Below are 12439 nucleotides of genomic sequence, written 5' to 3' on the forward strand. Positions count from 1 at the left end.
TGGGGTGAGATAGAGTGCCAGAGAATAGAGGGTGACCTTGACTTTGAATAGGATTTAAGGGTGGCTGTGGAAGCAAATAAATGTAGGTTTGTTTCAAGTGGTAGATCCTCCCCCCAAAAAGGTAATATGCATTATACAAGGTTTGAGTTTTGCTGGAGGCTATGATGGAAGAACAAAGGAATCAAAGCAGTGAGTATACAAGTCTGTCTCTTCACCACTGGGTTGCCAATACCTAGGTGCATAGAGAGTGGTTGAAGAAATGGAATATAGAATCCAAGCTGGTTAGGAATGGAAGAACAATGAGGAGGAAGAGGACTTGTCGATTAGGAGACAATGGAGGAATCAAAAGATTATACTCTTGATGCAGCATAAGAACAAATATCGTTCATTCGAGAAATATTACACACATGCCTCCTATGTGGGAGGCATGCTGCTAGGGATCCTATGGATGATACAGAGTTGTAAGGACTAGGGGCCAGTGGTCAGATAGCAGGATCCTTGTATTTAAGAAGTCATACTGGGAGAGGGGTGTCTAGATGATGCCAAGGTCTATGGAATGGGTAGCTGAGGGGGAAATGATCACTGGAGTTGGAGTCAGGAGACTTGGAGGTCAGGGTATTGTTTGGATAGTTTATATGAACATGAAAATCACTAAGGATGGCAGCAGGAGTTGGAAAAGAGAGGAACACTATGGTCTAGGTACAGATTCTTCTGAGTGTATGAATGAAGGTATCACGTCCTCATCCATGCTGCCCACCAAGGAACAAGGCCCATAGGTACTCACAGAGACCTATATCCTCCCTCACTTTTAGAAGTGCTACCCCAGAACCCTACCCTCCAGGAAGCCCTCATCCATTCCACACCCCACAGCAACAGAGGCATTTCACAAAGTAAGATCTTAAGAAGATCTTGTAGGAGAAGTCTCACAATGACTTCCTCTCCCTCCTTGTAGGCAGCAAGAGAAGGCTTTATTGATAAGGAACTAGGAATTAAGAAAGAAAAAGCTTCATTCATAACTAGACAGCTCCTTGGTTGTAGCTGGAAATCGAGGCCTGTTTTGGAGATGCTGAGGGCTTCTTCACTAGAAGCAGGGGTCTTCTAGTAAGACCAAGTCCAGCGTCTTGAGGTAAGAGAAGTGCAAGGTAAGCAGCACTTAAAGGTGGGAAACAGTGGAGACAAAGGCAGTTTGACTTCTTGGAAAGGGCTCAGTAATGGGCAGGGACAGTGTCCAGGGCTTCCTCAGGTTCTCGGGTGATGTCCACATTCTGGGGGAAGAGAGCCCAGGATTAATAGGAAGGAGATACCACTATGGAGCCCCAGACCCACCCCTGCCTCTTGTCCTCTTGTTCCAGGCTCCTCTATTTCAGCCAGGCGTGGATCCTGACCCTTTTCTCAGGCAAGCCTCTGGGGAATCTCAACCTGAGGTATTTTGGGTAAGGGTTGCTCTAGTCCCTTATCTTCAAGTCACCTCAGGCCTGGGCCATGGTTCCTGCATTTCTGGGTGCTGGTTATTCTACCTGTTGGTATGAAACATCCAAGCTATGTGGGATTGGAGTGGTCTTTCTGTGCAGGTGGGTGCTTTCACTATGTGCCAGCTTAGGCCATAGAATCCCTCACCTACCTCAGGTTTCTCCCGGTGTGTGTTTACAGCTTCCACATTCAGGTAGATGGACTCCACTTTGCAGCCTCAGAAAAGAACAACCAGTCCATCCATAAGCCCCCAAGGTAAGCACAGGTCTTTCCTAAGGTGTCATTCACTCCCATGCCCATCACCACCCATACCCCCAGCTCCACACTGTGTGCAGATTGTGACTGGGCTGTAGGGAGGGGAATGTAGACCAGCTGTGTGACATATGGGGAAGACACCAGGTCTAAGAGGAGTCAATGAGGTGTCCTCCCACCTGTCCCTGATAGTCTTAGAGTTCTCTGAGCCTCAGTTGCTCAACTGGGAATGGGAAGGAGATGAGAATAGATGATCTCTGGGGCCTCCCTCAACTCTTGTGGTCTGTGAGGCAGCAATCTAATGTATATAATAATGATGGAGTTCTGTGGATCTTCTAAGCTGTGTTAAATGCTGAAGTGGTGGAAGAGTTCTGGGGCCATTGCCTTGGGGCAATCAATCCCAGGTAAAGTTCATTTAGAGGCAAAATGATTATGGCAACACCAGAGGTGTGGAAGGTCACAAGGGAGTTCTGGGAGCCCAAAGAAAAAGGAGAGTGATATCACTGGGGTCTGGGGCTGGCAGAAGAAGCATAATGCCTGTAGAAGCCCCCCTTAGCTCCATCTCTGTGGATTGCACCCTGCTCAGGGCTTCAGTGTGCTGTTTGCCCTGCTCACATCCTAGAAGATAGTAGAGTCTGTCTCTCTCCTGCTCATGAATATTTCATAGAAAACTAACGCCCCAAGAGATAGTCTAAACTGACCAGGCCGATCTTTGAGCCCTTTCTTCAATTTGGTCCCAAACTACACTTATTCCTCTGGTCCCCTTTGGGGACCTCTTCTACAGCTAGTGCTCCATACTTGATAGAGCCAGAGAAAGTTGAGGCCAGGCCCTGGATTTAGAGGCCATCCCCGTTCTTCCCTGTTCTCATTTTATTACTGCTAATCTTTCCTTCACCAAGACATCTAATTACATACCCAAGAAACCTCCCCAAGGTCTCTGCTGTACAAATGGTATGCACTGGAGGTATGCTCATGCTCTCTATGTGCCTTTCCTCAGATGAGGGTAGGGGCACTCACCATAAGCCACAGGTGTGAGTTTAAGCACTGTGTGCAAAGGACACTTGAGATATGGCAGCTCATCTAGAAAGGAGGAGAAAACAGCCATCAGAGACAGGGTAGTGTGGAGGGTACCACCTCCCCAAGCTTCTTCTGCCACAACCCCTTCCTTATGGTCAGCTTCATCAAGGGCACACTCCCCACACTCTGCAGTGGGTAGTGCTGAGAGTAGGGTGAGCAATGACGAAGAATGCAGAGAGATGGCCTCTAGAACAGGGAGAAAAGAGTTCCTTGGGGAATGTGGACAGATTGTGAGTTCTCCAGGAGGGACAGGCTGGTCATCTGGGAAGTGGTTTATCTCCTCATTAACAGGGCAAACATGAGACCAAGGCAGACCTCTATCCTGCCCCAGCCTCAGGCTTTCCACAGGCCTCTAAATGAAGGCACACAAATGTATGTCAGCAAGTTTTCTGAGACCTTGCTATGTGCCAGGACCCTTGGATAGGTGTACATGCACCTTCACAGCTCCCACAGTTTTTTGCTCCAGCCCAGGCCTGTGCTCTCTGATTCCTCTCACACTTGTTGATGGACAAGCATTTCTTGATTCACTTGTTTCCAGTTGTTGACTATTGTTCATAAAGTTGTTTTGAATATTCATGTACCATTTCTTATGTGGGCCTAGGTTTTATTAGACATCCCTGAGAGGAGGAGTTGATCAGGCCCAATTCAATGGATGAGGACAGTAAGGCTCTGAAAGGGAAGACATTTGCCCTTTGTCACCCTCAGGAAGTGGCAGCACTGGGACTTGAACCTAAGACCCTCAGAGGCTAAATGCATGCTCTGCCCACGGCAGCCAGCTACCATTGCCTTGGAGGGGCTCACAGTGTCACGGGAATGACACCCTCATTTGCCACTATTCTCCGACGACAGTCACTCTCACTCACCCAGCAAGCACTTACCACTTCCCATCTCCCTTCACTGAGCCAGAACCCCACCCCTCATGGCTTCCCTGCCCCCAAGGTTGATCCTGGTCTTTTTAGGTCACCACCACCCTCCTAGCCTCCTGAGGCATCAGGTTTGGTGATATCCTGGGCATCTATCCTGCTCCTCCTCATCTTTGTCATCATCATTGTCAGGCTCTGGGCCCTCTGGTTGCATTTGGTGCAAGATCTCATTCCACCCTTGCTGATACTCTGCAGGGGTTACTGTTCCCCTGCACACATGACACACATGACACACATGGCACACATGACAACTGGACTCAGAGAAGGGAAGTGACTGACTTGTCTGAGGTCTCTGACCTAGCTCTGCCACCACCTGGACAACTGACCTTGGCCCAGCCTTTTCTCTCTCTAGCCTTCAGAGTTCCCATCTCTCATAGGACAGGATTGGACCAAATGTACTCTGAGCATGCCCAAGCTATGAGGCTCCTGGGGGGTCTGCTTCCTGAGTCACATCATCTCTCTGGGCCTTAAGTTTCCTCACTGAGTAATACGGGTAAAAGCATGTCCCGAGCACTGCCTGGCCCAACTCCCAGAGCCTTTGTGAACAACTGGTATGTCCTGTGCATGAAAGCAGGTAGGAAGTGGGTGAAGCAGTGTGAGAATGACAGGTGAATGTACCACTCCCCACCCTACCCCCTGCAAATCTATGCATTTATTAACTGGGAATCCTCTGGAAAGCACCTGAGATTGACACCCTTCACTGACCCTCTGAGCCCCATGACCTTGGGTAAATCACTTTACCTCTCAAAGCCTCCATTTCCTCATCTGCACAGTCAGAGTTACAGTGCTTGCCTCATGGTCTCAAAGACAGTACCAAGCAATGGAGATTGGAAGCTGTCAGAAATCTAGTACACAAGAACCCTCATCCCAAGCCCCATCACGTTTTCCAGTGAGGAGACTGAGAACCAGGCAGAGGAAATGACTTGTTCAATGTCAAGTTCTCAAGTTCCTTAGGTTTCGATTTTTGATGACTTCATATTATAAGTTCCCTTTATTTGGAAACTACCATAGTAGAAAATATTCAGGTCTGCAGGACATTGCACAATATAACTTTCAAGTATAACTTTTCAATGTCCTCACATACTCAGAGTATCCTGGAGATGCCCATACTTCAGCATCCACATCAGAAATGGACTCTCACACCCGAGGTTAACATAATGGTCCCTTTCTAGGCTCTCTGCCCTAGTTTGCATTCCAGCATATGTTGTCAGTGTATAGATACTCTGTAAATTATGTCTAGATATATTTTTAAAAAGAAAATATTTAAAAAATAAAATGAAAATATCACTATCTTGGGAGAAATCATCCCCACAACAAAGACAGAAACCTATAATCAGGATCATTAGGCAACAAAAAGTCCCATTACCACCTGATGACAGCATGCTTCATAGAAAAACTGGCTCAGCTTTTTCATGTTGATGCATACTGTTAATGTTGGCTTTTAAAACATTAGCTCAAAATAATACTAATAGCAGCAGCTAACACATATAGCCCATACTATGTGTCATGAATTGCCCTCAGCTCTTTACATATGTTAATGTATTTAAACTTCATCATTATTTCCCCATTTTACAGATGAGAAAATTGAGGCCAGAGAGGCTAAAGTAATTTGCCAAATCTATTATGTTACAGAGCAAGAATTTGAACTCAAGCATCTTTGTTCTAGATACTGTGCTCTTAACCACTAAGGTATAAACCACAGACTGCTGGTGTAAGGGTTCCAAATCATACCCAGCTCCCTATGCCAAGAACAGAGAGGAGAGTGGTACCTGAGCTCTTATCCAAGAAGTAGGCCAGGAGGCACCGCATGACAGCCTGGTGGCAGATCACCAGTACATTTTCCTGCCGTTCTAGCTCCATTATAACTGGCTCCAGACGCTGAACCAGATCCTCATAGGACTAAAAATGAGAGAACATTTGGGTAAAAAGAGTAGATGAGGCACATTTGCCCAGAGAACTCAGGACTAGGAATCAGGAAAAGTTGGATCTGGTGCCCGTTCAGTTATTGACCCAACAATATTGTCTTAGGCAACTCACTTCTTTTTAGGGTCTTAGTTTCTCATGTACTAAATGGGGACAATCAATACAGTGGACTAAATAACAATAACAATAATAAAACTTCTTAATATAAAATTCCTAGAAAAACCACATAAAATAAATGGTTGCACTGCTGATCTTTTAACAAAATAAAGGAAATATGAATGAAGGATTCCAAAATGAAGAAAAACGTGGGGAAAAAGAGAAATAAGTGGATACAGAAGCCACAATGCTCTGGGGGCATTTTTCAATCACAATATCTAACAGGCTTGAGATTTTAAAACCTTATAGAGACAGAAGACAAGGTCTTAGGTGTGTAGACGGTTGAGAATCAGGACTGAAACTTTCACATACATCTGAGACCCTCAAAGGGCTACATCTATTTTTATTTTTTTTAATTTTTTAATTTTTTTTCAATATATGTAGTTTATTGTCAAATTTGTTTCCATACCACCCCCAGTGCTCAACCCAAAAGGTGCCCTCCTCAATACCCATCACCCAGCCTACTCTCCCTCCCACCCCCCCATCAACCCTCAGTTTGTTCTCAGTTTCTTTTATTTAAAAAAATTGTTTTAACGTTTATTTATTTTTGAGACAGAGAGAGACAGAGCATGAATGGGGAGGGTCAGAGAGAGAGGGAGACACAGAATCTGAAACAGGCTCCAGGCTCTGAGCGGTCAGCACAGAGCCCAACGCGGGGCTCGAACTCACGGACCATGAGATCATGACCTGAGCCGAAGTCGGACGCTTAACCGACTGAGCCACCCAGGCGCCCCAATGTTCTCAGTTTTTAAGAGTCTCTTAGGCTTTGGCTCTCTTCCACTCTAACCTCTTTTTTTTTCCTTCCCCTTCCCCATGGGTTTCTGTTACATCTTTTTTTTTAAATTTTTTAACCTTTATTCACTTTTGAGAGACAGAGAGAGACAAAGCATGAGCAAGGTAGGGACAGAGAGGGGGACACAGAACCGAAAGCCTCCAGGCTCTAAGCTGTCAGCACAGAGCCCGACACAAGGCTTGAACCCACAAACCATGAGAGCATGACCTGAGCCAAAGTCAGACGCTCAACTGAGCCACCCAGGCACCCCAGGGATACATCCTTAATAGAAGTGTAAACCAGAAAAAAAATATCCATAGGAGGAGGGGCAAACATGGCAGAGAAGTAGGGGAATCTGAGGTTCCCTAATCTCTCAAAGAAGTGTTGAAGCCAAAGGACTTTGAACCCTAAGAGTCCAGGAGGAACACAGAGTCGCTTCCAGGGAACCACCAGGACAACCTGATGGGCCATAGATGTGTGATTGCAAACTGGGAGAGATAAAATGAGTGGAGCAGTGGGATCCCCTTCTGCAGAGGGGAAGGATCCCCTTTTGCAGAGAGACAAAGGGAAGAGAAAGAGAGGCTGGGGAAGCATAGGACTGTATCTGGACAAGAGAAAAAACCACGGACTGGGACAAAGAAAGATCCAATCTCTAACTGAGGGGCTTTCTCAAGACTGGGGCTGGCTGCCTGATTAGTGCACCTGGGGAGGAGAGGAGCTAGTCCAGGCTTGGTGGCTAGGTCAAAGGCACAGTCTGTAGTAGGAGAAAGTGATCCCCTCCTTGGAGTGCTGTGGAACAGGACAAAGCCTGCCTGCATTTACCAGCCAGAGACCACATATCGGGTGGTGCAGAGTGGCACTTCCCCAGTACCTGGGTGTGCAGAGTGAAAGTTGGAATCCCAGTCAAGTGCCAGGACATGGGAATAAGCAGAGCGAGACAAACCACCTCGTTTGTGCCCACAGCAGTGATGACGGCTTGAACAGAGTGGTTTGGGATTCCAGGTCAATGGAGGAGGGACTGGAGTGTTGCCATTTTTCTCCCCACCACCACCAAAGTGGGGTCTCAGGGATAGGATTGGACAGTGTGGCCCACAGTGGAAGCAGGACCCTCCTACAACCAAACCACTCCTGCGTGTGGCAACTGCATATCTACTGGAGCAGGATTGATGCTGATGAACCAGACGAATCCTCCTCCAGACCAGTGCTGTTGGATTGCCTGATTTAATTATTGGGCAATTCTTATTATATAGATATATTCTCCCTTCCTTTTCTCCTTCTTATCTCTTCCCACCTCTAGTCTGGTTACTCTGGTTGTTGGTTTGGTTAAGCAGACATATTTAGTCCATTCTCTTGATACATGTTCTATAGCTCCTTCTTTATTTTCTTTTCTCTCTCTCTGGAGTAAGTAAGCCTTATAGTTTCTCTGTCTGGACAACATTATCTTCTTTTCTTTTTCCCGGCTTTTTTTTTTTTCCTTTCTCTCTCTCTGTATTAAGCTGTATAGTTTCTCTGCCTGATCAATGTTTATTTTTTTCCCTGCCCCTGTCATTTCTCTCTTCATATGGCATGAGTCCTCTTCCATCATCACTGCTTCCACCCTGTGGTTTGCTCGTAGCTGGTGCTTCTGGTTTTTTGTTTTTGTTTGTTTGTGTTTGTGTGTTTTTGTTTTCTGTTTGTTTTTTGTTTGTTTTCTTTCCCAGGGCTACTTCAATGAACAAATCAAAGCACACTTGGTGGAGGGAGATAAAATAACCAAAGTCACAACAGCAGAGAGCAAGTAACACTCTCCAAAAAACACCTCCTGAAGGGCCAGGCTCTGGACAATGTACGACATCTCTTTAATATAGTAGTGCTCACAGATGCAGGACACATAATAAGCTTTTAAAACACATAGGGACGGGGTGCCTGGGTGGCGCAGTCGGTTAAGCGTCCGACTTCAGCCAGGTCACGATCTCGCGGTCCGTGAGTTCGAGCCCCGCGTCAGGCTCTGGGCTGATGGCTCAGAGCCTGGAGCCTGTTTCCGATTCTGTGTCTCCCTCTCTCTCTGCCCCTCCCCCGTTCATGCTCTGTCTCTCTCTGTCCCAAAAATAAATAAACGTTGAAAAAAAAATTAAAAAAAAAATAAAACACATAGGGACAGGAAACTAGCCAAGATGATGAAACAGAAGAATTCTCTTCAATAGAAACTCCAAGAAGAAATGACAACTAAAGAATTGTTCGAAACAGATATAAACAATATAACTGAACAAGAGTTTATAATAATAGTCATAAAATTAATCTCTGGGCTTGAAAAAAGCATACAAGACAGCATAGAACTTATTGCTGCAGATTTCAAGGAAGTAAAAAACGCTAGTGATGAATTAAAAATACTATAAATGAGGTGTAAAATAAAATAGAGGCGGTCACAGTGAGGATTGAAAAGGCAAAAGGGAGAATAGGTGAAATAGAAGATAAAATTATGGAAAAAGAAGAAATGGAGAAAAATAGAAATTAAAAAATTCTGGATCACAAGGGGAGAATTAGAGAACTAAGTGATTTATGAAATGGAACAATATTGGGGTGCCTGGGTGGTTCACTCAGTTGAGCGACCGACTTTAGTTCAGGTCATGATCTCACGGTTCATGGGTTAGGACCCCGCATCGGGTTCTGTGCTAACAGCTCAGAGCCTGGAGCCTGGTTTGGATTCTGTGTCTCCCTCTCTCTCTGCCCCTAACCCACTCACATTTTGTCTCTGTCTCTCTCAAAAATAAATAAGTGTTAAAAAATTTTAGAAATGGAACAATATCCGTATCATAGGAGTTCCAGAAGAAGAAGAAGAAGAGAGAGAAAGGGGACGAAAGTGTACCTGAACAAAACATAGCTGAGAACTCCCTAATCTGGGAAAAGAAACAGGCAATGAAATCCAAGAGGCACAGAGACCCCCTTCAGACATAACTTGAATAAATATTCTGCATGACATATCATCATGAAACTGGCAAAATACAAAGATAAAGAGAGAATTCTGAAAGCAGCTACAGATAAATGGGCCTTAACATACAAGGGTAGACACATAAGGGTAGTAGCAAACCTATCTACTGAAACTTGGCAGGCCATAAACGAGTGGCAGGAAATCTTCAATGTGATGAACAGGAAAAATATGCAGCCAAGAATCCTTTATCCAGCAAGCCTGTCATTCAGAATAGAAGGAGAGATAAAGGTTTCCCCAAACAAATAAAAACTGAAGGAATTCATCACCACCATACCAGCCTTACAAGAGATCCTAAGGGGGACACTGTGAGTGAAATGTTCCAAGGACCACAAAGGACCAGAGATATCACTACAAGCATGAACCCTACAGATAACACAATAATTCTAAATACATATCTTTCAATAATAACTCTGAATGTAAATGGAATAAATGCTCCAATAAAAAAATAGGGTATAAGAATGAATAAAACAACAAGACTCATCTATTTTCTGTCTATAAGAGACACATTTTAGACATGAGGACATCTTCAGATTGAAAGTGAGGGAATACCATCTGTCAGGCTACTGGGAAACAAAAGAAAGATGGAGTAGCCATACTTATATCAGACTAACTAGATTTTAAACTAAAGGCTATAACAAGAGACGAAGAAGGAATTTATATAACAAATTACAGGCTCTGTCCATCAAGAAAAGCTAACAATTATAAATGTCTATGCAACCAATTTGGGAACACCCAAATATACAAAACAATCACAAACATAAGCAATCTTATTGGTAAGAATGTGGTTAATTGCAGGGGACTTTAATACTCCACCTATAACAATGATCATCTAGACAGAAAATCAATGAGAAACAATGGCCCTGAATGATACACTGGACAAGATGGACTTGACAGGTATATGTAGAACTTTCCATTGTAATGCAGAAGAATATACATTCTTCTCAACTGCCCATGGAACATTCTCCAAGATAGATCACACACTGGGTCACAAAACAGCCTTTAATACGTATAAAAGAATTGAGATCATACCATGCACACTTTCAGGTCACAATGCTATGAAACTTGAAATCAACCACAGGAAAAAGTCTGGAAAAACCTCCAAATGCATGGAGGTTAAAGAACATCCTACTACAGAATGAATGGGTCAACCAGGCAAAGAAGACATTAAAAAATATAGAGAGGGGCACCTGGCTGGCTCAGCCGGTTGAGCGACTGACTTCGACTCAGGTCATGATCTCATGGCTTGTGAGTTTGAGCCCCACATCAGGCTTTATGCTGACAGCTCTGAGCCTGGAGCCTGCTTCGGATTCTGTGTCTTCCTCTCTCTCTGTCCCTCCCCCACTCATGCTCTGTCTCTCTCTGTCTCAGAAATAAATAAACATTAAAAAATTTTAAAAAAATGGAAACAAATAAAAATGAAATCATGACAGTCCATACCCATTGGGATGCAGCAAAGGCAGTCCTACGAGGAAAATACATTGCAATCCAGGCCTATCTCAAGAAACAAGAACAATCCCAAATATGAAATCTAACAGCACACCTAAGGGAACTAGAAGCAGAACAACAAAGAAAGCCAAAACTGACCAGAAGAAGAGAAATAATAAAGATCAGAGCAGAAATAAAGAAATAAGGAATAAAAAAAATAAAACAGTAGAACAGATCAATTAAACTAAGAGTTGGTTTTTTGAAAAAAATAAAATTTATAAACCTTTAGCCAGGCTTCTCAAAAAGAAAAGAGAGAGGACCCAAAGAGATAAAATCATGAAAGAAAATGGATTAATCACAACCAATCCCTCGGAAATACAAGCAATTATCAGGAAATACTATGAAAAATTATATGCCAACCAACTGGACATCCTGGAAGAAATGGACAAATTCCTAAACACCCACACACTTCCAAAACTCAAACAGGAAGAAATAAAAAATTTGATCACACCCATAACTAATGAAGAAATATAATCAGTTATCAAAATCTCCCAACAAATATGAGTCCTGGACCAGATGGCTCCCCTGGGGAATTCTACTAGACATTTAAGGCATAGTTAATACCCATCCTTCTGAAGGTGTTCCAGAAAATAGAAATGGAAGGACAACTTCTGGACACATTCTATGAAGCCAGCATTACTTTGATTCCCAAAACAGACAGAGACCACACACACAAAAACGTAGAACTACAGGCCAATATCCCTGATGAATATGGATGCAAAAATTCCCAACAAGATACTAGCAAATCGAATTCAACCATATAAAAATAATTATTCACATGATCAAGTGGGATTAATTCCTGGGCTGCAGGGCTGGTTCAATATTTGCAAATCAATCAAAGTGATAGATCACATTAATAAAAGAAAGGATAAGAACCACATGATTCTTTCAATAGATGCAGAAAAAGCATTTGACAAACTACAGCACCCTTTCTTAAAAAACTCTCAAGAAAGTAGGTAAAGAAGGAACATACTTAAACATCATACAAGCCATTGATGAAAGCCCACAGCTAATATCATCTTTAATGGGGAAAAACTTAGAGTTTTCCTCCTGAGATCAGGAACATGACAGGGATATCCACAGTCACCACTGTTGTTTAACATAGTGTTGGGGAAGATGGTGGCGTAGGAGGACGCTGGGCTCACCGCGCGTCCTGCTGATCACTTAGATTCCACCTACACCTGCCTAAATAACCCACAAAACTGCCAGAGGATTAGCAGAACGGAGTCTCCAGAGCCAAGCGCAGATGAGAGGCCCACGGAAGAGGGTAGGAAGGGCGGCGAGGAGGTGCGCGCTCCACGGACTGACGGGAGGGAGCCTGGGCGGAGGGGTGGCTCGCCGGCCAAGCAGAGCCCCCGAGTCTGGCTTGCAAAAGTGGAGGGGCCGGAGTGTGTTCTGACAGCAAGCGTGACT

The 12439-nt window shown here is 44.1% G+C and overlaps 1 protein-coding gene across 2 annotated transcripts in view; it reads right to left on the bottom strand.

Moving 5' to 3' along the window:
- Positions 1-1205: 1205 nt before the first annotated feature.
- The window catches only part of PFKFB1 (6-phosphofructo-2-kinase/fructose-2,6-biphosphatase 1), a 137630-nt gene continuing 126396 nt past the window's right edge, over positions 1206-12439 (bottom strand). For both annotated transcript variants that reach the window (XM_047093651.1, XM_047093652.1), the window contains exons 11-14: positions 5492-5621; positions 2740-2802; positions 1622-1686; positions 1206-1265 (exon numbers count right to left, since the gene is read on the bottom strand). In XM_047093651.1, the coding sequence (XP_046949607.1) occupies positions 1206-1265; positions 1622-1686; positions 2740-2802; positions 5492-5621 (318 nt within the window). The remainder of the gene's footprint in view (positions 1266-1621; positions 1687-2739; positions 2803-5491; positions 5622-12439) is intronic.

Source organism: Lynx rufus, unplaced genomic scaffold (genome assembly GCF_022079265.1).
Source record: "Lynx rufus isolate CCGP_SWC_20201006 ecotype Redwood Valley unplaced genomic scaffold, mLynRuf1.p SCAF_35, whole genome shotgun sequence".
Taxonomy (NCBI): domain Eukaryota; kingdom Metazoa; phylum Chordata; class Mammalia; order Carnivora; family Felidae; genus Lynx; species Lynx rufus.